This window comes from Sebastes umbrosus, chromosome 1 (genome assembly GCF_015220745.1).
Source record: "Sebastes umbrosus isolate fSebUmb1 chromosome 1, fSebUmb1.pri, whole genome shotgun sequence".
NCBI classification, from domain to species: domain Eukaryota; kingdom Metazoa; phylum Chordata; class Actinopteri; order Perciformes; family Sebastidae; genus Sebastes; species Sebastes umbrosus.
In genome coordinates, this window is record NC_051269.1 from 18,301,355 (window position 1) to 18,329,092 (window position 27,738).

General features: G+C 38.1%; 2 protein-coding genes across 2 annotated transcripts; one reads left to right on the top strand and one right to left on the bottom strand.

Moving 5' to 3' along the window:
• Window positions 1-3,467: 3,467 nt before the first annotated feature.
• ilrun (inflammation and lipid regulator with UBA-like and NBR1-like domains) lies at window positions 3,468-15,084 on the bottom strand. The gene is made up of 5 exons (XM_037772104.1): window positions 14,803-15,084; window positions 11,676-11,830; window positions 11,325-11,522; window positions 10,727-11,031; window positions 3,468-6,876 (listed from the first exon to the last, which is right to left on the bottom strand). The coding sequence occupies exons 1-5, from the start codon at window positions 14,958-14,960 to the stop codon at window positions 6,841-6,843; spliced, it is 852 nt and encodes a 283-aa protein (XP_037628032.1). The 5' UTR covers window positions 14,961-15,084; the 3' UTR covers window positions 3,468-6,840.
• Window positions 15,085-19,371: 4,287 nt separating this feature from the next.
• On the top strand, window positions 19,372-24,597 carry snrpc (small nuclear ribonucleoprotein polypeptide C). Its single transcript, XM_037786263.1, has 6 exons — window positions 19,372-19,494; window positions 21,021-21,063; window positions 21,164-21,272; window positions 22,178-22,237; window positions 23,386-23,490; window positions 24,022-24,597. The coding sequence occupies exons 1-6, from the start codon at window positions 19,487-19,489 to the stop codon at window positions 24,141-24,143; spliced, it is 447 nt and encodes a 148-aa protein (XP_037642191.1). The 5' UTR covers window positions 19,372-19,486; the 3' UTR covers window positions 24,144-24,597.
• The last annotated feature ends 3,141 nt before the right edge of the window (window positions 24,598-27,738 follow it).

Genomic DNA, 27,738 nt, shown 5'->3' on the forward strand with positions numbered 1-27,738 from the left:
TCATCAGTTACACTGCCCATGTGTTATACCCTGTGGTTTTAATGCTCAGGCTGATCGGAATTCTTAAAAATATTCCTGAATCCGGATCATGATTCGGATCGCCACCAAAATCTAATGGATTGTTCATTGTGCTACATATTGTTCATTCAAATTCATCACGAGTCAGCGATGTTGAGATTAGTTGAGCAAACACCAAGCACCGCCCACCAGCCAGAGCACAGCCAATAGGAACGCTCTCTCTCTCTTAAGATGACCTGGGATTGGCCAAAGTCTCCCGTCACAGGCTAGATTTTTTAAAGCCTGAAAACAGAGCCATGAGGAGGTGCAGAAGTCTAGTTTTCTCTCATAACACTTAAATTACAATATGCTGAAAGGTTATCTTGGAATTGTTGCCCAATGATGCCAAACATATACTGCCTGCTGCAGGTTTAACTCACTGAAGTTATTAAAAAGCACTACAGTGCTTCTCACTCTAATGATGACAAACAAAGGACCTACAGTACGATGTGTAGTCATTTATAGTTTGCTTTTCACCGGGCATCTCTGACACCTGTGCTTCATTCCTTCACTTTGCTCTCGAAGCCTCGAGTTAAAGGTCTGTTTGTCTTTACAGAAATGATGGGCAGTTATCCATCATTAACAAAACAAAGCTATTGACTCAAGTGCTATGAGAGATCGCAGATATGATAGGAGGTGTGGAGCACCCACGCTGAAGCAAGAGTCAATATTTGTCCTCAGTTACCCTGTCACACGATGTCTACACAAGCCCCACTCAAATAGTTGCCTCAGTGCTCTCCACCTGCATGCACATAGACATCACACCCACACACACACACGCACACACACACACGCACACGCACATGCGCACGCACACGCACACGCACACACACACACACACACACACACACACACACTGTCTCTCACACATAAACACACAGATACAGTACATCTGTATTACTGTATGCACCCTCACACTCATCCCATATAACCACATTTGAAGACGGTAGTGCCATTTAAATTGAGAGGTGTTCATTACCAAAGAGGGAATTGTTAAAGAATGATGTCTTTACTCGATATTTCATGTCCTTGTAGTGGAGGAAGTGCACTCAAAAGGCCAACCAATGAATATTTGTGCAAAATCCATTCATGTTTAGTTTCAAAGGGCCTGTAGGAGCATGTGAAATCCTTCACCAGAGAGAGAAGCTTTTCCCGGGCTACAGGTAACAGATACTGGTGCATATTTTGATGATGCATCCTTTCTTTGGAAATCTATGACTGTAGAATGAGCCAAGTATACCGTATTAAACAAACAGGATAATTATAGTATTAGGTCATGATATCCTATTGCAACTTCTGTGGAAATGGTTGTGTGTCTGTGTGTCAATCATAATGAGAGACTGATATCTGATACTGTTTGGATACCTTCCAAAGAAGTTTGAATAACGGATGATACTGTCTTTACTGTGTATTGTCAACAACCATTGTAAAAGTACATTTTGTTTTTAGATCTTAGATAATAAGCTTATAATGGCATTATGGGTTATAGCTCATTTTTAGCCACAGCAGCATGCCCTCTGATGATGAAACACAACACATTTCTCTATTTTACAACCACATAAAGACTTACTAAATTATTTCCTCAAAATGTTCCTTTATTCCTTTCTTTCTCAAATAAAGTGGATGTAGACTTTGTCCTATGGCTTTAGTGCCGCCTCAGGATGTTGACATTGGCTTTCTCTACATGTAAGAGTCCTTATAAGTGAACCAAAATGTTGTGGTTTTTTTGCAGTTTTTTAAATGCAGAAATTCACACTTTTATGTTTAGCAGGCTGCAGAATCTCCACAAGGGAGAGATGTTCAGTCATTATCGGACAAATTATCTACATACTTAGGCCGTTATAACATGCTACAGTAGCTGCAATTTGCACCATCAGATCACTTTTTTCCCTGTTAATTTTGTCATGTTTCACTTATCAAAACAAACCATATACTTGTGACCCTGCATGAGAAAGATACTGTCCACATAGATAGGGACAGGGTCAATGAATATCTGTACACAAAACTTATATTTTGCAGGTTTGAAAAGTAAACTCAAAATTAAAACACACACAAACTGCAGCTTCACATAAGACAGTAAGTCTACAGCCTTGCCAGCAGCTCTGTGAGGCTGTGCTTATAGGCCAAGCTGTGCTTTGAGCTAAATGTTAACAGTGACAATACTAACATACTGATGCTAATGTTTACCATGCTCACCAGCTTAGTTTAGTCTGTTAGAATGCAGAAACAGAAAGTACAGCTGAGGATGATGGGAATGTCATTAGTTTTGCAGGTATTTGGTCTTAAACCAAACCGAAATTGAGCACCATTGCTATCTGTAACACATTTCATGGAAACCCTTTAGTCCATTCAACACTTTTTGAAACAGTTCATAAAAAGTCACAAGTTTCAAATAGGGATGCACCAAAACCAATACCGGATATCGGATATCGGATATCGGATATCGGATATCCGATATCGGGCCAATACCGACTCAACTGGCTGGATCGGGTATCGGTGACAATGTCTATTAAAGTCAATTCTATGTTTATATACCATATACATTATATACTGGTATTTGAATTCCTGTTTAAGTTTTGAGTAATTTGTTGCTGCATTAAAAGTGTTTACACTTGAATTGTTAATTTTTAAGATTTTTTACCAAGTTGCTGTTGTACAATTTATTATTTTAATAATAAATATCAATTCAGTGAATTCATATCTATTGTATTTATTTGTTACATTTTGTTTTATAAAGTTAAGAAAGCAATGTTTAATTCAGCCTAATGTTGCCTTAGACATAAAAGAGTGATCCCAGTCACTTCCACACTGTGAGACATATAGCTTATTAATTGAACACTGGTATCAGACCGGTACATGGTATCGGCCGATACCCAAAGCCCTGGTATTGATACCGGTATTGGGACAGAAAAAGTCGGATCATGCATCTCTAGTTTCAACCTCATGGTGGCGCTAAAGGAAAAGTCAGGGGATCACTAAAGTCATTAGGATTGTCACAAACGGGCTCAGGAAACGTGAGAAAATAGGAGTCCATGCAAGATCATATGTAAAACCGAACATAATTTATTAAACTCCGGTTTCCTCCCACAGTCCAAAGACATGCAGGTTAGGTTAATAGTTGACACTAAATTGCCCCTAGGTGTCAGTGTGAGTGTGAATGGTTGTCTGTCTCTATGTGTCAGCCCTTCGATAGTCTGGCAACCTGTCCAGGGTGTACTCAGCCTTCACCCAATGTCAGCTGGGCATGTCAAGACATGTCACTACTAGGTGGCTCAGGATGGACTGAAATGGCAGATGTGAAACTGTTGGCACTGCTGGTTTAATTAGATATTTGCTGAGCCTGGTGTTATTTAGTTTAAAGTGAGTAAAATATAGAAAAATACAAAGCAAAACAGACAACTTACTCATTGTTTCATTGTTTCAGTGTTAATTTAATCATACAAATGCTTAATTATAGATACAGGAGAAAAAAAAAAAGCTTTATTTTGACAGTTTCTCTTCAGATAAATGTGCTATTTTAGGACTATGTAAACTTTCATCTCATCCACTCACCATGCCACCCAACTCAAATCCGTACATAGTCACAAACTAAAACTAGAGAATGAATCCAGCAATATTCAGATTTCTCACCACCCGTCTCTCCCTCTCTCTCGCACACCAAAACACACACAAGCAAGCTCACGAGAAGGAAGCACACACACAAAAAGAAAGAGAAAAAAAAAAGACTGACGTGACTAAAAGAGGCAACGCAGAACAGTGTATACTGTTTGGGAGGACTCTCAGCTGACTCTCATGAACAAATAACAGCAGCGACGCAACACAGAATGCTGGTGAAATTGACAAACGTGGTAACCATGATCGCAATGAACATGAAACATCATGAGTAACATTTAGATGGTCATAACTACAACTGGGAGAAAGTTTGATAAATTCAAATATCCTCCTAGAAACACATGTAACACTGTCATGGAGTTCCATCGACAACTTTTCCCATTTTATTTTTAAGACCAAAATACAGAATGAAATATACCGTCTGACATTATGAACGTAGCAAATATCAAGTAAAAAAAAAAAAAATCAGGTGAGATAGCAGACAGAGTGTGGAACTCATTTCCAGGTAAACCTAAATGTGTGATCAATATAAACACAAATCAATCCTTTTTATGATCAGATATCGGTGCGGTGATGAAACTAATGTTTAAAACTTTGTGGTTAACACTATGGAAACAAACCGTAAAGCTGTGAGGTCTTTAAGGGAGAGCAGATGAGCAAAACAAACCAATAAAACTTTCTGGAAAATGCTGGTATGAATCCACAAAACAAAATCACTTTTCCTCCTCAGAAGTGGTGGACAGCATTGTGCAAATAGCAGTAACAGAACATCAGTGCTAATAAAGCTGATGCAAACCATCAATTTTCATATTCAAATAGTCTCAAAACTACACTGTTTCTTTACAATGTACTCAGCATGATGTCAAGTTGAAGTTGGTCGTCTGATTTTTTTAGCACCACCTGCTGGCTGTAAATGGGACTTTTTGCATCTGCAGTGTACAAATAGGACAGCGAATAAATAATAACAACAGGGCAATTAGTGAGTCAGTTCATCCAAACGGTGCAGAATCACTCAACAATACGTCAGAGGTACACGCCCAGTAAAGCTCTCTCCATACCGATGTGTATGTGAATAGACACGTCATCCTTTGCCCAAGTAGTATACACCATTTTTTTATGTCAGTTAAATCCAAAGAGAAACCATAACATACATGCACACTTAACAGGCGCACACACCCACCCACACACACGTACATATATATCTAGTACACATACCGTAGACACATGGACTCAGAAACTACAGTCACTCACCAGGCAAAATAGATTTAGATGGCTTTTTTAAACCCTTCCTCACACCTCACTTGCTCAAACTCACTCGCATCCTTTTGCGCTTCAGCATCTATTTAAAGCGAAAACCCACCCTAAAAAAAACAGACATACGCACGCCTCTCATGCAGTCTGAACTGAGAAACCTGCAGACAGAACAGATTAGTGTCGTGGTTCTCTGGATTTTATCTTTGGGAGACACAGGGGTTCCTACACAGGCATGGTCCTTATTTTATTTGCAAAATTGGATGTGGAGGATATTTGCTCCTATTTTTGAATATCTTTGAATGTAAATATGTGGTATTCAATGTGTCAGATTAATGTCTGCAAAACTAATACTTCTTTCAGACATGATAAACATGGACTTGTTTTTTACTTTAACCACACAGATGGTGGATTCTTGAGTAATGTTATTGTGTGACTTAATTTCAAATGCTGCGTCATTTTTTTTGTCAAAAACGGTCTAATAAGGCAAATGACAATTGTTTTGTTTGTTTCTTATTTGTCTTTGTGTGAGTCAAAAAAAAAAAAGAATATGTTTTTCATTATCTGACCAGGCTCAGCAACCTGGGTTCAAGGAGTCAAAAACTAAGGCTTCAGTTTTATCCTGAAGGGTGAACGCTGTTTACAACAGTAACTTTTGTGCAATAAATGTAATACAAAAACAGATTTTGGTGGTAATTTCTAGTCTTCTCTGCCATAAATCCATCTATTCTCCATTAGAAAAAATACTTGAAACATGACAGTACATCACATGTTCTCAAAGTATTTTTAAGCACACGTTTTTTTCTATAGATCACAAGCTGTTTGAAGCTTTCATGCCACTGAATAAAGAAAATAATACCAGATTGGTGCACGTAATGCTACCCCTGACATTGTACAAGCAGAATTCCAGAGTCAATATGGAGTTATTGTATTTCCCAATTTGTAAATTCAGCGCAACATCCGAGTTGTAACTGCAACTTCTCTGAAAGCTCTCACATGTCTGATTTAGCGCTTAATAATATAGAACGAAAACCAAACAAATACGGACGCCTCATGTCAGACGTTCAATGTGATTAAACCAAAATTTACTGGATATAGTGACATATTTTTTACCCTCACACAGCCAAATCTGTAATCCAACTATTTTTAGTTGTCTGATCATGTGAACGCCAACAAAATCTTTCTCTACCATCCATCCCATATAACATCAACGCGGCATAATTCTGTGGTTTAGGGATGATCTTTCATGAATGACAATGCTCCGGTGACCAATACTCTGGTACAACTAGTCATACTTGTCATATTAGTTGTTTAACATCCCACATTATTCATAGGTTTAAGTGTGAAACTGGTGTAAGGCTTTCATTTAGAGGAAAACTGGAAATAATCCATACACTTTTGTCCCACCTAAATCTTTGAAAATTAAAGACAAGGCCTCAAAATGATCATTGATCACAATTAATTCTGTACTATTCTCTGTGGTTTTTCCAAACATTTCCAGACCTGTGTAGGAACCCCGAAGAGACAAACTATTCAATTGTCCATGGGGAATACCAAATTGTTTAGAGGTTGTTTAGGGTTGATTTTCCCTTTAATTAGGCGTGTTTTACAGTGGAAATAAAAATAGTCGTGTGTATCTATTTTTAAGGTTTTATAGCACTCTCAAATGAAGCATTCACACATGCGAATCCGGGTGCTGATGTCAGGTGTTTCGCTGTAGCGGATGTAATCCATCACCTCACTGTAGTTTGTGTTTCTGTGGAAAGGGCCACGTGGGGTTGGGGAGAAGGTTGTCATGAGTCAATATAAAACAACTGTTCCTCCCCCCCCTCCGACTCCTCTGCATTAAAGGACTCCCAGGGTGTTAAGCTCATCATCCACCACGGTACGGTGGTAGTGGTGGGGGGGGTCTTTGTCATTCTAGCTCTGTCCAAATGGATAGGGTCCGTGAATACCCTGGGGAAAAAAAATGAGAGAAAGCGTATTAGAGTAGTTTATACAGAATAATGTGAATACATGTAAAGATGTTAATAGTTCAAAGAGTAACTAAACCACTTTTTTCAGCTAAAAACCAATATATATTGGTATTAAGTAGTGCTGTTGATGGATCCAGGTCCAAATCTTGATATTTTACTGCAAAATATTTGAATTGGTAATGTGCATAGTGACTGCACTCTACTGGTTGAAACACGGCTATTGCTATTGAATTTTGCTGTTGGCTGATCTGGAGGCAGGTGACGTGTATGGAGGCAGCTTTCATCACCAACCAACCCCCCACACATTTGCGGACACACTGCTAACAGAATGTGGCCACATGTGGCCCAGACCACCTCTGAATGTGGTCTGAAAGATCCGATCTCAATGCGATCCGCTCACTGAGGACGCATGTTAATACCAGGTCTGAACAGGGCCTTTGTGAAGAGTAGCCGTTACCCTTTCAATTAGCCTGTGCATTGGTATCGCTTATGCTAATTACTAGCATACACACATGTGTCATACACATACATACATGTGTCTTAGCCCCCAGCTCCGCCCATGTTCATACTTTTTTCATGTTCTAGAGGCATTTTTTGGATAGAGGCACTTTAGCGAAACCTTTGGGGTTTATTTACTCTTTAAGTAATTTGAAAACAAATCAAGCTAACACACACACTCTTTACAGCCCAGGGGATACAAGTGAAAAACTTCAGTGTGGTATTTCTGTAGGAGCCGCACCGCTGTCTGCTGTTATCATCAGTTTCAGGGCAGTAACAAAACCTGCATTACATGTAAAGCAGCTCAGTCAATGTCCTTTTGAATCAATGTCCTAACTGGGAAGGCAAAGTGGTTCTCGACAGTCCAGTTCAGCCACCCAGGAGATGCTATTAGCTCAGCTATGACAGGTATGAGCATACTACTGCATACAATAATGTGGCCCCACCTGAGAGATTCAGGTGATTCAGTTGAGTTGATACACTAACAGGTAGATGCAGTGATGATGGACTTTTGCTCAACAGAAACCATAAACTTAGTTTAAAGAAGCTATAGCTCGATTGTTTTCTGACGCATGTCACAATGAATTCACAAATGAATAGTAGCAATACTCACATGAGGATGGCCACATACTTCATCATCATACCCTTATCCACAGTACATCTTTGACATTAATACCGACTTTGATATACATTCTAACAAAACTGAAAGCCGTGATAACTTGCCGTCTCATTAGGCTGTAATGATCATTATACAACAAAAAAACAAAACTGTTGGATTGACAGAAATCACAACTTTGGGGCAAAACATGCCAAATTTGGCCTGAGTGTAGAGCCAAAGGAAAAGCTATATTCATATAAAGGCTATATATTAATCTCAATGTGCAGCTGGAGCTTTTGATCATTAGTTTTTTGAGGTAGACCATCTATAACTAAGTTGTGGAAATATGGGTCTTCTCTTGATGACAAGTCAGGAACCAAATACCATGGCAATCCATCAAATAGATGTCAAGATATTTAACTCTGGATTAATGTTCCAAGAGCCACGCCTCTAGCATGAATAAACAATAAATAACCAAGCAAGACTATCACATTTATTTTCTCAATAAAGTTCAACAGTGTGAAAATGTGTTATACTCTACAGTCTGACATTGATTCTGTCATAACTGTTCTTCCTTCAGTTACGCCTTATAACAACAACGTTGTATTATCGCAACATAAAATCTGACCCCCTTGACACCTGGCATTAAAATGTGTCTTGTGTACAGTTTGTAGCTAGATGTGATTTAACCTGATTACATTTACACCTAGTATTAATATGTGTCTCCAGTGTCCACATTGAGATCTGATTGAGATCTGATCACTCTGTCTGAAAGGGCTGAGAGGAAGGCTGCATTACAGCAGAGAGAGAGAGGCGGTGCGTAATGCGCTGATAGATCAGCCTCAAATGCAGCTGTTTAGGGGGAGAGGGCACGCAAACGTAACTTTTGAGGTACGACTAGGGATGTGACGGTGAGGAAATTTTCCCACCGGTTAATAAACTTGTGACAACACCGGTGTTACCGATTACACCGGACATTTTACAAGAAAAGATGACGGTCAATATGCTTAGAGCAGTTACTTTGACCTTTAACGACAGGTGGCTGTGTGTCTGGCGTCTCTGGTTGAGCTTTCGTTGCGGGGCCGCAGGTTTCCACCCGGCGCTGCTCTACACCAGCTGTGACCTCTCCATCCTCCTCACGGCGATTACCTCATTAACGTTACGGTTCTCTTATAGCATTGGGTTTAAATCTGAAATATTGCCAAATAAGCGGTTTTGCTTTTCACTTTGACACTAAATCCTCCGCCATCGTCTTGTCTGTCAACTGTCTCTCATCCTGTGTGTGTGAAATATGACACCTGCTACTCTGAGCTGAAACTCGGTATGGAGCATTCACTGTCAGTTTGTAGCGTCATTCGTCCGACTATGTATCGATAACACGGCGCTGATACACGAAAATTAACTAAATGGGTTTTATCTCTGTAGAAAACACAAAACAACAGTGGGGGGCGGTGGGTATGTAATATAATCCGTGTATGCACGACCACCGTGTAACACAGACCACCGCGGCAAATCTAACAACTACACTCGCACACACCGAGAGTTGAGGAGACACAGAGCGCAGACAGAGTGGGGGCAGCCACGGTGATCTCTCTGCACAGCGGTCCAGAGACCGGAGGAGCGCTGGGAGCGCGCTGCAGGTTGAACCCCCCCACCCCCAACCCCCTTCGATGTTTATTACTAACGCAGATCTGTAGCCCAAAAAGGGCACTCAGGACAGCCCTAGAATTACGTATTTCCGCCCATGTATTTGTTGTATATGGATTGTATATGGATTGAAAATGCAATTGCATTTACACTGTTCAATGGGGTTACAATGCGTCCCTGACCACCTCCGGAGGTGGTTTTGCCGATCGGATCACAATCCATCCTCAATGCGTTTTGGGTGCATTTACACCTGTACTGTCATTTGGTTAATCACTATCCGATTGCAATCTAATCACCAAAAACACATTTTAAAGCCAGGTGTAAATGGGGTGTCTGATACTCCCCCAGCTTACCAGAACCTGATACTATAACTCAACAGGTGCTGACCAAGCCGCCTTGAAAACTGGTACAGATATGAATGTCCCCTCTTGAACATTTCTTGACCAACAGTTTGGTCCATGACAAAGTGCAGTATGTCGAAAACTAACTGGCAGGTTTCTTTTTCAAATTTTTGCTGAGTGGATATTCATTGTCGCCTTCCCACCCTTGGGCCAAAATGTCTGGTTATCCACCCCAAATATTAAAATCTAATGGGCAGACTGCCATAACATTTACTGAACACACTGATGCTCCCCAGAGGATTTAACCTTTATATTTTCAACTCTCCATGAGCTTTAAGAATGTGTAAGCTATTGCGATATGCATTATTATGTGTGTACAGTGTAAAACAAACTTAAAACTCTGTGAGCTGGAGGACCACTATCTAGCAAATCAATCCATCTTACAGAAGCACTTGAAGTAGCAGTGTGTAATAATTAGGGGAATCTATTGGCAGAAATGGAATAAAATATTAACTAGAATGGCACTCGAAGAGCGCTGAATCCGGATCATGGTCAGGATAAATACTGTAGATGGAGGCATGTCCCACTGTCACATGAAAACTGTATTTTGCACAGGCACACCCACACACAATAAATCAGAAAGGCTACTTATATGAGCTACCCTTATAAATGTAGTGAATGTAGTAATTTAGGTTTAAAGTGATAGTTTAGTGAAGTGTGAAACCTTAAATTTGATTCATACATACCTGACCATAAGTCACCACAGAAAGATTGGTTTGGAGACCATTTGACGCCCTATTTACAGCATTATGAGACAGTCCATTTTGATCTTGCTGGATTGGCTCTTGCGTGCGTTCCCACGCTCCGCCAGGATCTCTGAAGCTGTTGTCAGTGGCGTCGTGCTTGTTCTTCTGTGGCGAGGCGAAGGGGTTGAAGTCCCCCTGCACGTTGCGCTGGGGTTGGGTATTGAATTCTGTCTCGAAGGAGGACAGCTGCTGGGTCACGCCGAGGAGACCTCCGACTTCTACGCTAAGAATCACCCAGATTACATCTGTGGAGAAAATAAGCATTCACAAAAATCATGAGCTGACTATATGACTGAGTCAACCTACCAGATTGCTGATTTCCTCTTTGTTACAGTGCATCATTGTGAATTGGATGTTTTTAGTTTGGTTGGTCAGACAAAACAAGCGATTCAAAAACATAGAACAAAGAAAGAAAGACATTTTGATGGAATTGTAACCAACAGAAGCCGACATTAATAGAATAATGAATATAAATGTTAGTTGCAGCTCTAATAAATTGCCTCATTAGAAACAAATCAAATCTTTAATGATTTCCTACCTCCATAGAATAATCCGTTGGCTGTACACATCCTCCACTGGCCCTGGTACATGCCTGGAGCTGTGGGACTTCGCATCTGCACGCTCACATCTGATATTTCCTGGGGTTCTAGTGACTTTACCATAACTGCGTTTACATGCCCAAACTGATCCCCACCAATGTATTTGAGACAAACCCCAGGTGGCCACGACTCTGCACCTACAGTACACAAAGATGCAGTCAAAACACAGTTCAAGAACAAAACCATGACATGGTTACTTAAACTTGCTCTCGCACTTATTGCATACAGATTCAGAAATGCTACTTATACTGCGTAAGCTTAACACGTGAATGTGGTGACGTGCTCCTCACCTGTGTTTTGTATTCTCCAGGTCTTTGTGAACGGTGTATCTGGAGGAACAGACTCTCCCTCCCCAATTGTCACATCTTCAACAAAGGACATGGATGGCGTGTTGACGTTGGGACTTTCAAAGTCATAATATGCACCAATAGCAGCTTGCAGGTTCCTGTTTCAACACAAAAGGAAGAGTGTGGTGTTAACAGGAGTTGACGTTACACATGTTACACCCTGACCACCAGATTTTACTGTTAGAATATAAGCTAATATCAAGAAAACCGACAATCAGGGTATTTGTTTTTTGTGCAGATTGCCCTGTCTTTAGAATACTTTTTTCTCAATACACAATAATAGTTGCTGAGTCAAGGGGTCTAACACAGTCTTTCTAATCTGCTGCCTCACAAACTATTTCATCAAATGTGACAGTCCACCAATCTGATACTGACAATTAAAAGAAAAAATCCATCCTAAAATAGGATTCACATAAATTAATTAGATTATATAGATCAGTTAAAATGTATCAGTCTCTTTTAAAGCAGAGCATCTAAAGACAAAACTGTAAACAATGGAGAAACTCCCTGGGACACTGAATATTTCTCCTCTCTTTTATAGACACATTTTTTCTATTTGTATGTGAAGCGCTTTATACTAAAGCTGAAGCGATTGGCCAACAGGATATTAATCTTGAACAATACTGACAATTTATTAATTACTTAGGTGCTAAATGAGAGATTGGGAGCATTTCTATTGCTTCGATGGCGCCGTCGGTCGGGACGGCGTTATCAGCTGTAGCCGCCGTATGAGAGCAGTGCAGAGCGGCGGCCGTGACCTAGCCAGTGGGGCACGCTCACATGCACGAACATGCACTAAAAGCACATTAGTCCACTATATTTTTACATAGCAAATAGTTGTTTGCAGCTATATTAATGCTCTGGATATCGTATAGAACACCTTTCTAAACTTTCACTGATTCCAGTTTCTAAAATTGACAATTCACTGGTTTTGTTGGACTTCTATGACATTAAACAGAATATTGTTGAGCTTTGGACTGTTGGTTGAACAAAACAAGCAATTCAAATATTCAACTTGGGCTCTGGGAAATTGTTATGGGCATTTTGAATGCACTTTTATGAAATAGAACATTTCCTTGAGGGAAAAAGAGCAGAAACACTGTTTTACAGCCAACGCCACATATTTAAAGGGGTACTCTGGCAATTAATTATCATACTTCCATAAAGCTGATGGACTCACAATGGACACATTTAAAAAGGGTCAGAAAAAAATCAATGCGTCTGTGGCCAAAATATCCTGACTATTAAGATGGCTGTGAGCTCGAAATGACCTCGGTCATCATCCAATATGTCAGTCCACGTCTGAAAGCAAAAGTGTTTAAGTCTGGGGGGGCTGCCATCATTGAGAGCAACAAGACACAAGAGAGATACAAGAATTGTTCAAATGGAGACTGTTGGGTCAGTCCCTCCTCAAAGGCATTGAATACACAAACATGGTGGAAAAATTTGTATGAAAAATTTTAAAAAAGTTTGAGAGAGGTGCAAACCCTGCTAATTGCTGTGTAAAGTGGGCATACTTAATTGGCGGTTTTGGAAAGTTACAAAAATTGTCGGACAATTCCAACATTGGAAAGATGTGGGAGGAATGGGTTTCAAACGCTGTTAGACCAGCCGACAACCACTTTGGTTTAAACATACTGACACCTTTAGTCCCTAATATGGGTCACGCAAAAACACTGAATTATAAATGCAACCTCACGTCCATGCGCGCACACTACACCCTGCAGAAGGGGCTCCGCAGCGAGAAACGTTATGGTCTCTGACCGGGTGCCAGTGTCTTCCTCCCACCACGGTCGGGAGGCTGAAGCAGGAAAAGCCAACACTAGGATCAGCACTGATTCATGGAGAGACCTTCGTCTGGTCAGCTAACATTACTGCCAAGCAGCTGAAATATTGAGTGATATTGTGATTTTAGCTGACGTGTGTCGCCTCACTGTTTTGAGCGATGCTCGTTCATGTCTATTTAGAGCGAGCACAAGCCCGACTCTGACTTTACGGCCACAGGTGTCGCTGTTAACAAGTATTTCTGATTCTTACAAACAGTCCCTTTAAACCTGCTTTATAATAGAAAAGACATAAAAATCACACTTTTTTACAGTGTGGGACCTTAAAAACATTACTGGGACATTTCTAATGTATTGCTATAAAGCTCTGGATTCAAACACTGTACTGTAACTAGCAAACTATAGTTTCAGACAACAACAACATCACATGATGATGTCATCTTTCCAGACTCCAAAATGAAAGTTAAACCATACATGTTTTTTTTTTCCTTTAAAAATGTGACAGTCCACCAATCTGATACTGACAATTAAAAGAAAAAATCCATCCTAAAATAGGATTCACATAGATTAATTAGATTATATAGATCAGTTAAAATGTATCAGTCTCTTTTAAAGCAGAGCATCTAAAGACAAAACTGTAAACAATGAAGAAACTGGTGAAACACAGCAAACATTACTGCCAAGCAGGTGAAATATAGAGTGATATTGTGGTTTTATCTGACGTTTCCAGACTCCAAAATGAAACTTAAACAACACATGTTGTTTTGGGGGGTGGACCCTCCCTTTAGGGCCACCAACCACTGATTAACTAAAAAGCTCTACATCAATAATGATCAGAGACCACTTGTTGTTGTCATCCATTGATACATCACGACAGGTTACGTCATCAACGTGAGTTGTGTCTTCCCAAAGAGAGCACAGTCTAACTGTCTCTGGACACTATGATGTAATATGATGGCAGATCATCTACAACCAGAGAGCTTAAATCAGCTAGCTTGCTTGTTAGCCATCTTGCTCTTTGCTGCTGTATTTCCAGGTTTTCCACCTTATTATTAACTCACAGTTTAGGGGCAAACTTTACCGTTTCACTTCCGCTTGAACCGTAAGGACTTCACGGTAACTACAGCTACTATCTCCCAGCGACATGGTGATGAATCCTCTCTGAACAACACTAACTTAGCACCGTGTCTCCATGTTAAACAGTTAAACCTCCTGCTCTCGAGCTAATTAACGCTGCTAGGTGTTTAGCGTCATGACAACAGGCCGCTCCGCAGCCCCGCGCTCACCAGTTGGTCATGTCCAGGAAGAAGGCGCAGCCGGCCGGGTTGAGCTGGAAGCCCAGCAGCCTCTGGAACTCAGAGATCAGCACGTCCTTGTCCGTGGTGCCCATGCAGCTGAACTTCTGCATGAGCTCCGCGTCCACGTCCATGTCGGTGCCCTCCATGGGGTGGTGGAGAGAGGAGAGGTTAGAGGAGGAGACCTCTCTCTCAGTTGAGTCCGAGGCCTTCTGCTCCAGCAGCCATAACAACCTGCTCAACAACAACAACCCTGTCTGCGCATGGCAGCAGCAGACAGGGGGACGAGGTTTGACGTTGCAACAGATGACGTCGACGCGTCACCTGCGCCAATCAACGTAGCGGCGCGGCGACGTCATCTGTTGCTATTTGGAGCCACCTTCTCATTGGTTTATCAATGAATCACATAGCTGCTCATTCTGCTGCTGCTCAGAGCCAGATATAGTGTACTGTATCAGACGTTTAATACTGGATAAATTCATGATATGTATAATTATAATAATACTAATATGATTTAATATCATGATAACACCAGTAGGCTATTATAGATGTACATTTTTCTTACAATATACCCACTGATTCATAGCTTTAAACCAGAGACTGTATGTATTATAAATAAATATCATGAGGTTTGTGATTATTAACCAAGTTGATTATTGTTCCTGCTCAGTACCAGATATAGCCTACTGTATCAGACGTTTAGTACTGGATAAATTAATGATATGTATTATTACCTAATACTTATAATAATACTAATATGATTTATTTATTTTTATTTATTTATTAGTTTATTTGACAGGGACAATACATAGGCATTGTTACACTTAATTAAAGGGCAACCGATGCAAGGTATATAGGACTTCTAGCCATAGCTAATTTGCAGACCTTGTCCCTGGTTAGGCTTTTAATAAAAAGAAAATAAATAAAATTAAAAAAAATACAGAATAGCACATCTTACATAAAATCACATAATACAACATCGTACATTACAATCAATTTACATATGTACTGTATGTTCCCAATCAATAATCAGTGATCACAGGATGTTTTAGTTTCAGCCAGTGTTTCACCTTTTCATTAAACATTTTCAGGTCAGGTTGTATTTTTATTTCCGTAGGTAGGGCGTTCCAGAAATGTTTTCCTTTTAATACTCTATGAATCATGATAACACCAGTAGGCTATTATAGATGTACATTTTTCTTACAATATACCCACTGATTCATAGCTTTAAAGCAGAGACTGTATGTATTATAAATAAATAACCTGAGGTTTGTGATTATTAACCAAGTTGATTATTGTTCCTGCTCAGTACCAGATATAGCCTACTGTATCAGACGTTTAATACTGGATAGATTAATGATATGTATTATTATCTAATACTTATAATAATACTAATATGATTTAATATCATGATAACACCAGTAAGCTATTATAGATGTACATTTTTCTTACAATAAACCCAATGATTCATAGCTTTAAACTAGAGACTGTATGTATTATAAATAAATTATTATTATTTAGTTTATCTATGAAACCCAAGCTGCTCATTTTGCTGCTCAGTACCAGATATAGCCTACTGTATCAAATGTTTAATACTGGATAAATTAATGATATGTATTATTACCTAATACTTATAATAATACTAATATGATTTATTTTTATTTATTTATTAGTTTATTTGACAGGGACAATACATAAGCATTGTTACACTTAATTAAAGGGCAACCGATGCAAGGTATATAGGACTTCTAGCCATAGCTAATTTGCAGACCTTGTCCCTGGTTAGGCTTTTAATAAAAAGAAAATAAATAAAATAAAAAAAATACAGAATAGCACATCTTACATAAAATCACATAATACAACATCGTACATTACAATCAATTTACATATGTACTGTATGTTCCCAATCAATAATCAGTGATCACAGGATGTTATAGTTTCAGCCAGTGTTTCACCTTTTCATTAAACGTTTTCAGGTCAGGTTGTATTTTTATTTCCGTAGGTATGGCGTTCCAGAAATGTTTTCCTTTTAATACTCTATGAATCATTTTAACACCAGTAGGCTATTATAGATGTACATTTGTCTTGCAATATACCCACTGATTCATAGCTTTAAACCAGAGACTGTATGTATTATAAATAAATAATTGTTATTTAGTTTATCAATGAAAACCAAGCTGCTCGTTTTGCTGCTCAGTGCCTGATATAGCCTATTGTATCAGACGTTTAATACTGGATAAATTAATGATATGTATTATTATCTAATACTTATAATAATACTAATATGATTTAATACTCTATGAATCATGATAACACCAGTAGGCTATTATAGATGTACATTTTTCTTACAATATACCCACTGATTTGTAGCTTTAAACCAGAGACTGTATGTATTATAAATAAATATCATGAGGATTGTGATTATTATTTAGTTTATCAATGAAAACCAAGTTGCTCATTTTACTGCTCAGTACCAGATAAAGCCTACTGTATCAGACGTTTAGTACTGGAGAAATTAATAATATATTATTATTTAATAATTCTAATGAATCGTGATAACACCAGTAGGCAATTATAGATGTAGATTTTCCCCAGTTTAAATTTGTCTTACAATATACTTAAGGCACTACCGATTCATGGTTTTAAGCTGCTTTAAACTCAGGTTTATTATAAATAAATATCATAAAGATTATGATCATTATTTAGATAATCAATGAAAACCAAGTTGCTCATTTTGCTGCTCAGGACCAGATACATCAGATGCTTGATATTGGATGTAATATTTTCAATTTGTAGAGCTGGTATTGCCTTTTGCACTACCCTCATTCCCACTATGAACCAAAGCCTCTCTAGGTATATAATTATATAAGGATTTGTATATAAATAACTGTATATATTGTTTTGATTTATTTCATTTTGTTTGATCTTAATTTAAATATTTCTATAGCCTATATGTTCTATGTGTATGTAGTGTGATGGGGCTACAGCTTGCATTTCATTGTGCAACCCTGTGTTGTAAAATCACAAATAAATTAACCTTGTAACGTGAATTATTAGAATACATTCTTTTCATAACTGTAGATTTTCTTCAGCTTTTTCTTGAACAATCTGCATTCATGTGAGCTGCAAAAAAAACAAATTTAAAATTTCCATTACAGAAACATTTAACATTCTAACACATCTTCATGCAGGTCAAAAGGTTTACATTATTTGTCAAAAAATCTCTTATTTTATGCTATCTAAAGCATTTAATTAAATACAAACAATTTACAAGACATTTATTACTGCTAGTATCATCAACTTTACACCAACTATAAAGACACAATTTTCTCTCAATTTTCCTAGCTTGGTTGAAAAATAAGCCTTTATTTTCAAAGAAAATAAACAGTAAATAGTGTATTTTCTGTTTTTGATTTATGTACCTGTGGACATGCGTAAATGATTAAGTGTGTAAATTATACTGTATATAACTATGTGGGTGCTCTTGTAAGGTAAGAATAATGCTTTGTACCCCTTTCTCTCTTTTAATTTATATTTCTTTATTATTGGTTTAGGATGTTAGTAGCGACTGTTTTGCTGTTGTTGAGTTTGTTTATTTTTTTTAAACTTGTATACTGGCGTGGTGGAAAGTAACTCAAGTACTGTCTTTATTTAGTTTGAAGGTATTGTACTCGATTTCTATTATATGCTACTTTATTCTTCTACTCCACTACATTTCAGGGGGAAATATTATACTTTTTACACCACTTGACATCTATACTAGTTATGGATGAGTTTTATGATGATCTAATAAAATATGATATATTGTTATATATTACATTTCCAAACAGTATGTAAAGTAGTAAATCCAAATTAGCTTCAGTTTAACCAGCTACAACATTAAAATGTTGCTTACAGTAACATAGGCTATCAGTAATAATAACCCACTACTGACATGGGGCCATTATGATACCTATTTCATTATTTTTACTTTGAGGTACATTTAGCTGATAATACTTCTGTACTTGTACTTAAGTAAAATTATGGATGCAGGAGTTTTACTTGTAATGGGGATTTTGTATATATATATATAAAATAGCAATAAATGTATATATATACAGTTATATAAAAAATAAGCAATACACACATAAAAAAAAATAAAAAAATAAAAAAAATCCTGCAAAACAAAATAAAATAAATAAGAGTGAAGCAAAATAGCAAAAATAGCAATACATACATATACATACATATATATATATATATATATATAAAATAGCAATATATATATATATATATATATAAAATAGCAATATATATATATATATATATATATATACAGTTATATACAAAAATGGCAATACACACATAAAATAAATAAATAAATAAAAACAATCCTGCAAAAAAAAAAGTGTGAGTGAAGCATCAATAAGTACGTTTTTACTTGTTAAACAAACCGCCAAAAACAATCATTAAATATATATTTAGAGTGGACAAGATCTTTAACAGAAACTTTCAAGCAAAAATGTTTTTAGTTCAGCAATTAGTGCTTTGCTGTTAAAATGTGACATTGGGTCCACTGGTGTGGCGCTCAGTCATATACATACAAGCGGAACTAACTTACGGTAGCTCTTATATGTGGTCGGAACACTTATTGTGAACACCGGAATCGCGCTCACGACGGAGATTGCCGGGCAACATGCCTAAGTAAGTAAAGATATCTGTTCTCTCTTATGATTACTCTGTGATTTACACGTTTCAACCAGCTTACTTGTTGTTTGTAATCGCATTAAGTAACGAACGATGGTAAAATAAACTCTGTAAACGGATGAAACGGAGCAGTTTGTCTCCATATGCTCGCTGTGAGCTTTGTTTGGGCTCCGTCTATCTGCTGGGCTCGACCTCGATGTTACCGTGGTTACCAGCTAAACCCTCACATATAATCAACTGATCTGCTACAAATTCACTATTCTTATTATTACATCCATGTTGAGCTCAACATGAAGCTGGTTCTTGTTGTTTTTAGATATGAGATGGTAATGTTAACGTGGGATCCGACTAATGACTCAGTAATGCATTCATTTACTTGGTTAAATCAATGTTATTATTATATGTAAGGCATTGATGTATGGATATATTTATATTTTTAATAGTGACTTTTTTTTAGTGCTTCCTGTATTATATGTAATGTATTGTTGGCTTTTTCATTCATTCATTCATTCATTTAATTCTCACTGTGCAATATCATTTTCCACTTGTGCAATTTTGTTAATAGTCTGTTTAATGTCAATACTGTATATACTGCTCCTATTTTTATACTTCCTTCTATTTAAATGGTTCATATGTTGTTACTTTGTTTAGCTCTTTTTTTTACTGTGTTAGCTGATGCATCTTGTTTTTTGCACTATCCCCTTTGCTGCTGTACACTGAAAATGTCCCCACTGTGGGACTAATAAAGGAGTATCTTATCTTATCTGGACCTTGAGTCTGCAATAAAGTTTGAATTGAATTGAATGTATTATCCAGGAATAAGAGCCCATTATGCTGATGGTATACCAAGTTATAAAACAGTTATCATCACACAGTAACATCCCTTTACCTCCAAGGTGAACGTCGTCACTGGGTCCACAGCTCTGTAAAGTGGATCAACTCATCATAATAAAATAAGTGGCTAAGAAAATGGAATAGAAATTAGGATCATGATGCTAACTAACACAATCAAGTATTACTTTTTTTTAGAAATTAATCTGATGGTAACCTAAACCTGGGTTAAGATCATCCGGGTTAAATATGAAGATATCCTTCAGGACAGTGTGCTGCTGAACAGAGATCTACAGTGTTGGATACCTCAAAGTTTCCTTTAGGACCATGAATTGTCTTGCAGGACATTTTGTAATATCTGCACAATATGCATACTATTCCTGCAGGACTCCTTCACAACTGAAAGATATTCTTGTTGGGAGTTTTTCTAAAGGAATGATGGCTAAATATAAAGGTTTACAAAATTGTATTTCTATGTTGTAGCTTATAACACCAGAAAAATGCAATGTTTTATTTATGTGTCAGTGTAGTTTAGATCTTTGACTCTTGAGTTTTAAAGCTCATTGACAAAGACAACTGTGATTTTTTTTATATACCCCCAGCTATAATTTAAAGTATATAGTTTTGTGGACAAGTCATGTCTACAGCTCTGGACTGTTTGTGTTTACCTCAAACTTCTTTTTTTCCAACAGGTTTTACTGTGATTACTGTGATACCTACCTTACACATGATTCGGTAAGTCGTGCTTCTATGGTACCAAATTGTTAAAAAGCATGAAATAATCTCTTTGTTGTATTCGGCTCCTGTTAAATCTCCTGTTCTCTTTTTGTTGTAGCCATCAGTGAGGAAAACCCACTGCAGTGGCCGAAAACACAAGGAAAATGTGAAAGATTACTACCAGAAATGGATGGAGGAGCAGGCTCAGAGCCTGATCGATAAAACAAGTAAGCAGATTATTCGCTCAGTTATCTGGAGAGCATGGCTGAATGAATCTAGAAGTACAAAGCAACTGCACTTGCTGTTTAATTCTTGAAGACATTTTGCCACTCAGTCAGAAATTGTTTCCTGAACAGCTGAAGTTCTAAATATCCTATAACCTGCATGACTGATGATGCTTCTCAAAGAGTAAAACACAAAGTGAGCTCTTGAATGTGGATTTTTAATGAGTCCGCTCTGTGAGATGCAGCTTGTGTGTGTGCTGTAAGTTTAACTTAAATAGGAAAGTGACCTCTAGTGGTAGTAGCACATTACTGATGATGATGATGATGATTTATTTGATTGTGCATTCAACCGTTTACACTCAGAACACAGCATGATTTTCCATCTCCATAGTTAATATCCTTGTATAGTCAATAAACTAGGTGTTAGAGCAAAGCCTGTTACGGATCCCACACAAGGCATGCTTATGGACGTGTGTGGGATAGTCAAGCTCTTTGCTTAAATAGTGCACTATGTACACCAGCTTACTTGGGCCCCCTCTGAGATTACAAACCACTAATCCACATGAAAGATGTTGGAGCAGAGTGTTGTCCACTCTTGTTTTAGAGACTAAATTCTCCTTTGCAACCCAAAAAAAGGGTATACTACACATCCTCACATCATGTAAAGAATGTATTTTTTTTTTCTTAATGGACTACTTTATTGGTAGTGGTGTGTTTTTATCTGTATTTATTATTTAGCGCCCTACCCCAAACACTTACTGTTGCAGTGGACAGCAGCATTGCAGCACAAATGTTGGACCACGTAGCGTATTTTGCTATGCAGAAATGTTAGAAAGATCCATGCGGTGTGCTGTGTGCTGAACATGAATTATTTGTGTTGTTAATGTTTTGTCTTTTCTCCCAACCAGCGGCAGCCTTTCAACAGGGGAAGATCCCTCCCACGCCGTTCCCCGGTGGCCCTCCCCCAGGTGAGTCCATCGTCTCTCAGCTCTGCAGTAATTTGATTAACTAACTGTAACATAGACACTGGCTCATGATAGTTAGATCCATACTTCAATATGGAAAGGCTGCCAGTATTTTTCTCCATATCAAGGACTATTGAAATTAATTTCATTAGAATATACAATCAACTTTCTTTCAAAGAACTATAATTGACAGCATACACAAACATTTGTGTAACTTTTCTTTCATGGAAAGTTGAAATTGTGTTGTTCGTAATAAAACAGTTAGTTGATCCAAATGTTTTTAAGGTTGTTCCTTCACAGCTTATTTTGGATTTGCTGGCTATAACGTTACTGTCTCTGCCGCTATATGCGAGATGTAAAACCATCATACGGCATATGTGCAAATTTGACCAGCAAACCATCGGATATATGAGACTGAACTCCCTGGCCTTTGCCAATCAGCTGACAACCGGACTGTTTCGACCGGTGGCCGATGGATCAGTGCATCTCCACTAAAGAAAAATACTTTTTTGTTTTACAAACCTGTGTCTCCCTTCACTCCTCTTTGTTGTAATATTTTACTAGCCACCTTTATTGACGAGTTCTGGCAATGACTCATACAAAACAAAGGCAAATATTTAAGTTATACTCAGAGTGTCCACTGAATGCAAAGTAGCAGTTGTGAAAAAGGTCTTGCTTTCAGCACTTTGATGTTTCTAAGGGAAACAGATAGAGCTCCATAGAGGCCAAATCACTTGTGGCCAAATTTGCAGATGTTTTTGGTAAAATAAAACATTATAACCTTTTACAAAGGTAGGGTTTATTTCACGTCGGTTGCATTGGATTGCATTAGTTTTAGCTAGGTGCACCTAATAAACTGGCAACTGGGTGTATTTAATGTGTCAAGTAGCATTGTCTCAAATGATGACTACATATGTCAAACTTGTTTAAAAGAAACAGGAATCATAAAAGTGGAATCCTTTGGTTACATATAGTGTTTACATGATTTTTTTTGTCTACAATTTAAATTGTCTAACAATTTAATGGTATGCAATGCAAATTAAGCTCTCAAAATATAACACAATTCACTGTGATGCATGTGAATCGGATCTAATTCATAGTACATGGTCTTAACATTGATTGTACACTACCATTTGCTGTTTGTAACACAGGTGGTCCTCCTCGCCCAGGCATGCTGCCAACACCCCCTATGGGAGGTCCACCTATGATGCCCATGATGGGGCCTCCACCACATGGAATGATGCCCGGTGGACCCGGTAAGAAACAGCTTCACTATTTCCTAACTTGTGTAACATTCAAAGTCCTCGCAAAACTGAAACTGTTTTTGGCCATTTACAATATTTCAGACAAGAAGCTTCACCTATCACATCCTATCAGACGCGTTTACAGCAGTTCAGTCGGCCATTAACAAAATAAAGAAGTCAACAGAATAATCCTGTTTGATATGATAACGGTAACAGTCTGCCTGTTTAAAAACAAAAGTAATGCTCCCTTCCTACGGTTTCTTGTTATATTTTTGGTATTATGTACTGTAGGTATGAAACTATTAATCATTTAAGTATTTGATTAATCGACTAATTACTTGTCGTTTTATCAAGAAAATAAATAGCTAAACATTCACTGTTTCCTGCCGCTCAAAATGCAAAGATTTTTTAATTTAATATCCGTTTTAAACTGTTGTAAACTTGAGCTCTGGTAATAACTTGTGATGGATGTGACTCTTTAATGTAAAGCTGTTGTCATGAATCAATACCTAATGCTGTGAATCCCATCACCGTCACATTTAGGAGGCATGAGGCCGCCGATGGGAGGACCCATGCAGATGATGCCAGGACCACCACACATGATGCGTCACCCTCGACCGATGATGATGCCGGTCAGGCCGGGCATGATGCGACCAGACAGATAAGACCGGGTGGATTTTGTCCGCTCTTTGCTGCCATGAACACACACTGTCTAGTGAGGACACTTTGGTTAACACTTGGATTTTTCAATGGGACTTTTTAAATTTTCAGATGTTCAGACTCTTCAACCTCAAAACTGAATTCACTGATGTAATTATGTCACTTTTGTATAATTACTTTATTTTCTCGTGCCGGAATCCTGGTATTTATTACTCTTCACCTCCAGTAGAATTGATTTCAGATCCCTGTTTTAAAGACCTTTTTTTTTTAATAAAACGTCCTCTCTTGTGTTAGTATCCAGTTACAATATCTCGTCTCACTTTGACAAACTGTTCAGCACGCACATTTGTTTGATATGACAATATTTGTTGCTATGTTTTTACTTTTGTTTTAGGTTTTTACATATTTTTGTTATATTTCATTGCTTTGAGTAATAAAACAGTGATTTCAAAAATTGTAGTCCATATCAACAAAGCTCATTTGTTTTTGTGCTCATGTTTTTAAAGTAGATTTTTCTATTATTCCGGTTGATTTGACCTCTAGTCAGGTTGAAGCTCTGTTTAGAAAAAAAACAACTCAAAAACCACACATTACTCTAACAGCTCAGCACCCAACTGCAGACAAAGTTAGAGCCCCGATCCCAAAGTCCCCCCCTAAACCCTAAATCCCGAGCTCTCAGGGACGTCATTGACTTCACCTGTAAGTGCTTGAGTGCAAGAGGCTGCCACGGCTCGAAATGGTATAAATAGTACTAGGGTAGCACTTTGCCAGGTATCACGTTCCTGTGACGACGCCAAAACAAGTTGCATACAATTGTGGGTTTGGGACTTTTTATTTTACATTTTTTAACTGTCTTCACAGCCGAAGCATTTAAGGGGTCAGTCTCTGATTTTAAGGCCTCATAGAGTGGAGAGGTAATCTAATTGTCAAATAATAATCTTTACTAATTTTTGTCAAAACGGCATCATAAGCAAAAATTAGAAGAAATGGTTGAAGAATAAACTGTAATATAGCCCACGCTTGCATTCCTCTGATTTTATTTACAATCTTAAATGTTTGTAAATTTAGGCATACCAGCAAACACCCAATGTACTGTATATACCAGGCCCAACACCCACCAGTCTTCTTTGTTTACTTTTTTACACTTTCGGGCTTCCCCTGGTAACCCCAACATCACACCGCTATGAATTGTGGGTAATTCCCTCAGTCAAAGTCTGCAAAAATGCACACTTACGGAAAGTGAGCATAATTGTGCTCAAAATGTCTGTCAGAGAGCGTCATCATGCACTTACTCTCAACAGTGGGACAGCCCTAAATTCTCACAGACTTATCGGGAACGTGCCTCAAAGTCTGTGAGTGTGGACGTTGGGATTAGGTCACAGACTAGCTGGTGAACGTAGAGGAGCGTTTAGCAGCTAAAGAGTCAGATATTTCCCCCAGGAGTTAGTGGAAAACAAAACGGACTCAAAAGAAGAGCAGGACTCATCGTAGGTTCATCGTATGGCCAGAAACACAACTCAAAATGAATGCTGATGTTGCTTTGTGTCTCCTGGATATGTAAGACAATTGTTTGCTTACATAACCGGTTTGGCACATTAACTTTATTAGGTAATAGTATATCAGTGTATCTGCTGACGCATTGATTCGTGAATGCTGTTCAAATTAAACAACTGAGGCCACTTAGAAATTAAAGCTTTTAGTTGGCAACTTAATGCAGTGGTGACAAATTTACAAGGTGTGGAACATATGTTCAAAACAGAGGACTGCAATCAACTATTTTCAATAGCGATTAATTTGCAATAGCAATTATTTTCTCAATTTAGACAATAGAGAAAAATGCCTGTCATAATTTCCTACAGCCTAAGGGGACTCCTTCAAATGACTTGTTTTGTCTGATCGACAGTCACGCATGACAAGGAAAAGCATCACATTCTCACATTTGCCTAAAACTGACAAACGATTATAGATATTATAAAAATAGTTCAAAACGTTTTCACCTTGAACTTGCAGAAACATCACTCAAAAGAAACAAATGTTTGCTTATGCTCCAAAATGAGGAGGACACAAAGCAAAATGTGCACAAACAAACTAACACATTATTAAAACATTAAGCCCATTATTTCCTCTGGCAAACCTAAATGAAGTAATGAAGGTTATCACTGCTGCTGGACCGCAAAGAGGTTCCTGATTTGAACCCAAACCAGCCACCAGAGGTTTTCCTGAGTGAATGTGACATGTTCTCTCTGCCTGAAGGTGTGAATGTGTTTAAGTGCGTTAGCCCAGTGACAGAATGGTGAACTCTGCGTCCTGCCCACTGCATTCTGGGATGAGCATCACCCTCTGAGATCCCGAATATTACAAGCAGATATAGAAAACACAGACGTACGTTTTAAAATCTTGTTTCACTAGATAAATGAGAACGTTGACCCAGCCCTCATTAGTTTATTCAGTCAAGCATGTTTGAAGAATTCCAGCTCTTGCATAAGAATCTGTGGCTGCTACTGAATCATTATCTCAGCTGACATTTGCGTCTACGATGCCTCTCAAGAATCCAGCACTCTCCTCTAGCTGGACTGTAACTTCTGTATCCATAACATCTGTCTATAATTATGAAAATGTCTCGACAGATGGAGCTAGAGAGTCGTAATGTTTTGCAATTAGAACCAAGACACTGGAATGATGTGCGATGACTGATTATGTGCTTCCATGGACTGTCAAATTTCTCTGTATCTCACGCTCCCAGAGGACATTTTTGTGGCTTTATGGTTTAGGAAATTTCTAGGCCACATATAAAAAAGAAACACATTTGTTGGGGGGTAATAGCCATATGCTTCACGCTGTGTTTGACAATTTATATACTCTCAGACCGGAGGGAAAGCACTGCAGAGACAATCCAAACTGCTCTACTGCACCACATCAGATAGGTTTTGGTAGCTGTCAGTCATGCATGTTGTAAATTGGGATCTTCAAAGAGACTTTGGTAGATTACATGCAATCTGATGGCCACTCTAAGGGGATGGACTCCATTAAAAGTCCTATAAACATCCACATCAGCGAGACAAGAATAAAACCATGTTAATGCACATTTTATGCATATGTCAAGCATAGGCAGATGCCCGTGTGTGTCATCTGAAAATCGGTCTTTATGAATATTCAATCTGGCCGTGAAGTGGAGCGTTGCCCTGAAGGGAATGAAGTGGAGTGGGGAAAAGTGTTTATGATTAGAGCTCAGGAGTTGAGTATATAAGCCTTGATCATGAGAAATATGTATTATAATAATTTAAACAGGAGGGAGACCACTCGTGAACAGACACTGTAGGGCTTGATCAGATAGTTTGGATGTTAGATGAGAAGAATTTGGTCCCGAGGAAGAAAAAAAACAGTTATTCTGATGTATTTTCAATAATCGCAGGAGAAGTGACCTTTGGGAGGAAACGGTATCCCTTGATGTTGCTGTTGCTGTGCTGCACTGTAAAAAACACTATCTTCAATTTTTTGGGGGTATAAATGAGGATTGCAAGCTGTTGGGCCTTACAAATATAACATCTTCTTAGAAAGATGTACAGTCTTTATCTGGGATTCATTAAAATGTTAAAAAGT

Coding starts and splice junctions, on each gene's coding strand:
- snrpc (XM_037786263.1), top strand. Junction 21,273..22,177: donor GAGCCTGATCGATAAAACAA/GTAAGCAGATTA, acceptor TCTCCCAACCAG/CGGCAGCCTTTCAACAGGGG. Junction 22,238..23,385: donor CCCCGGTGGCCCTCCCCCAG/GTGAGTCCATCG, acceptor TTTGTAACACAG/GTGGTCCTCCTCGCCCAGGC.
- ilrun (XM_037772104.1), bottom strand. CDS start 14,960: ATGGAGGGCACCGACATGGACGTGGACGCGGAGCTCATGCAGAAGTTC. Junction 11,032..11,324: donor CAACGGATTATTCTATGGAG/GTAGGAAATCAT, acceptor TTTTCTCCACAG/ATGTAATCTGGGTGATTCTT. Junction 6,877..10,726: donor CTGTGGTGACTTATGGTCAG/GTATGTATGAAT, acceptor TTTTTTCCCCAG/GGTATTCACGGACCCTATCC.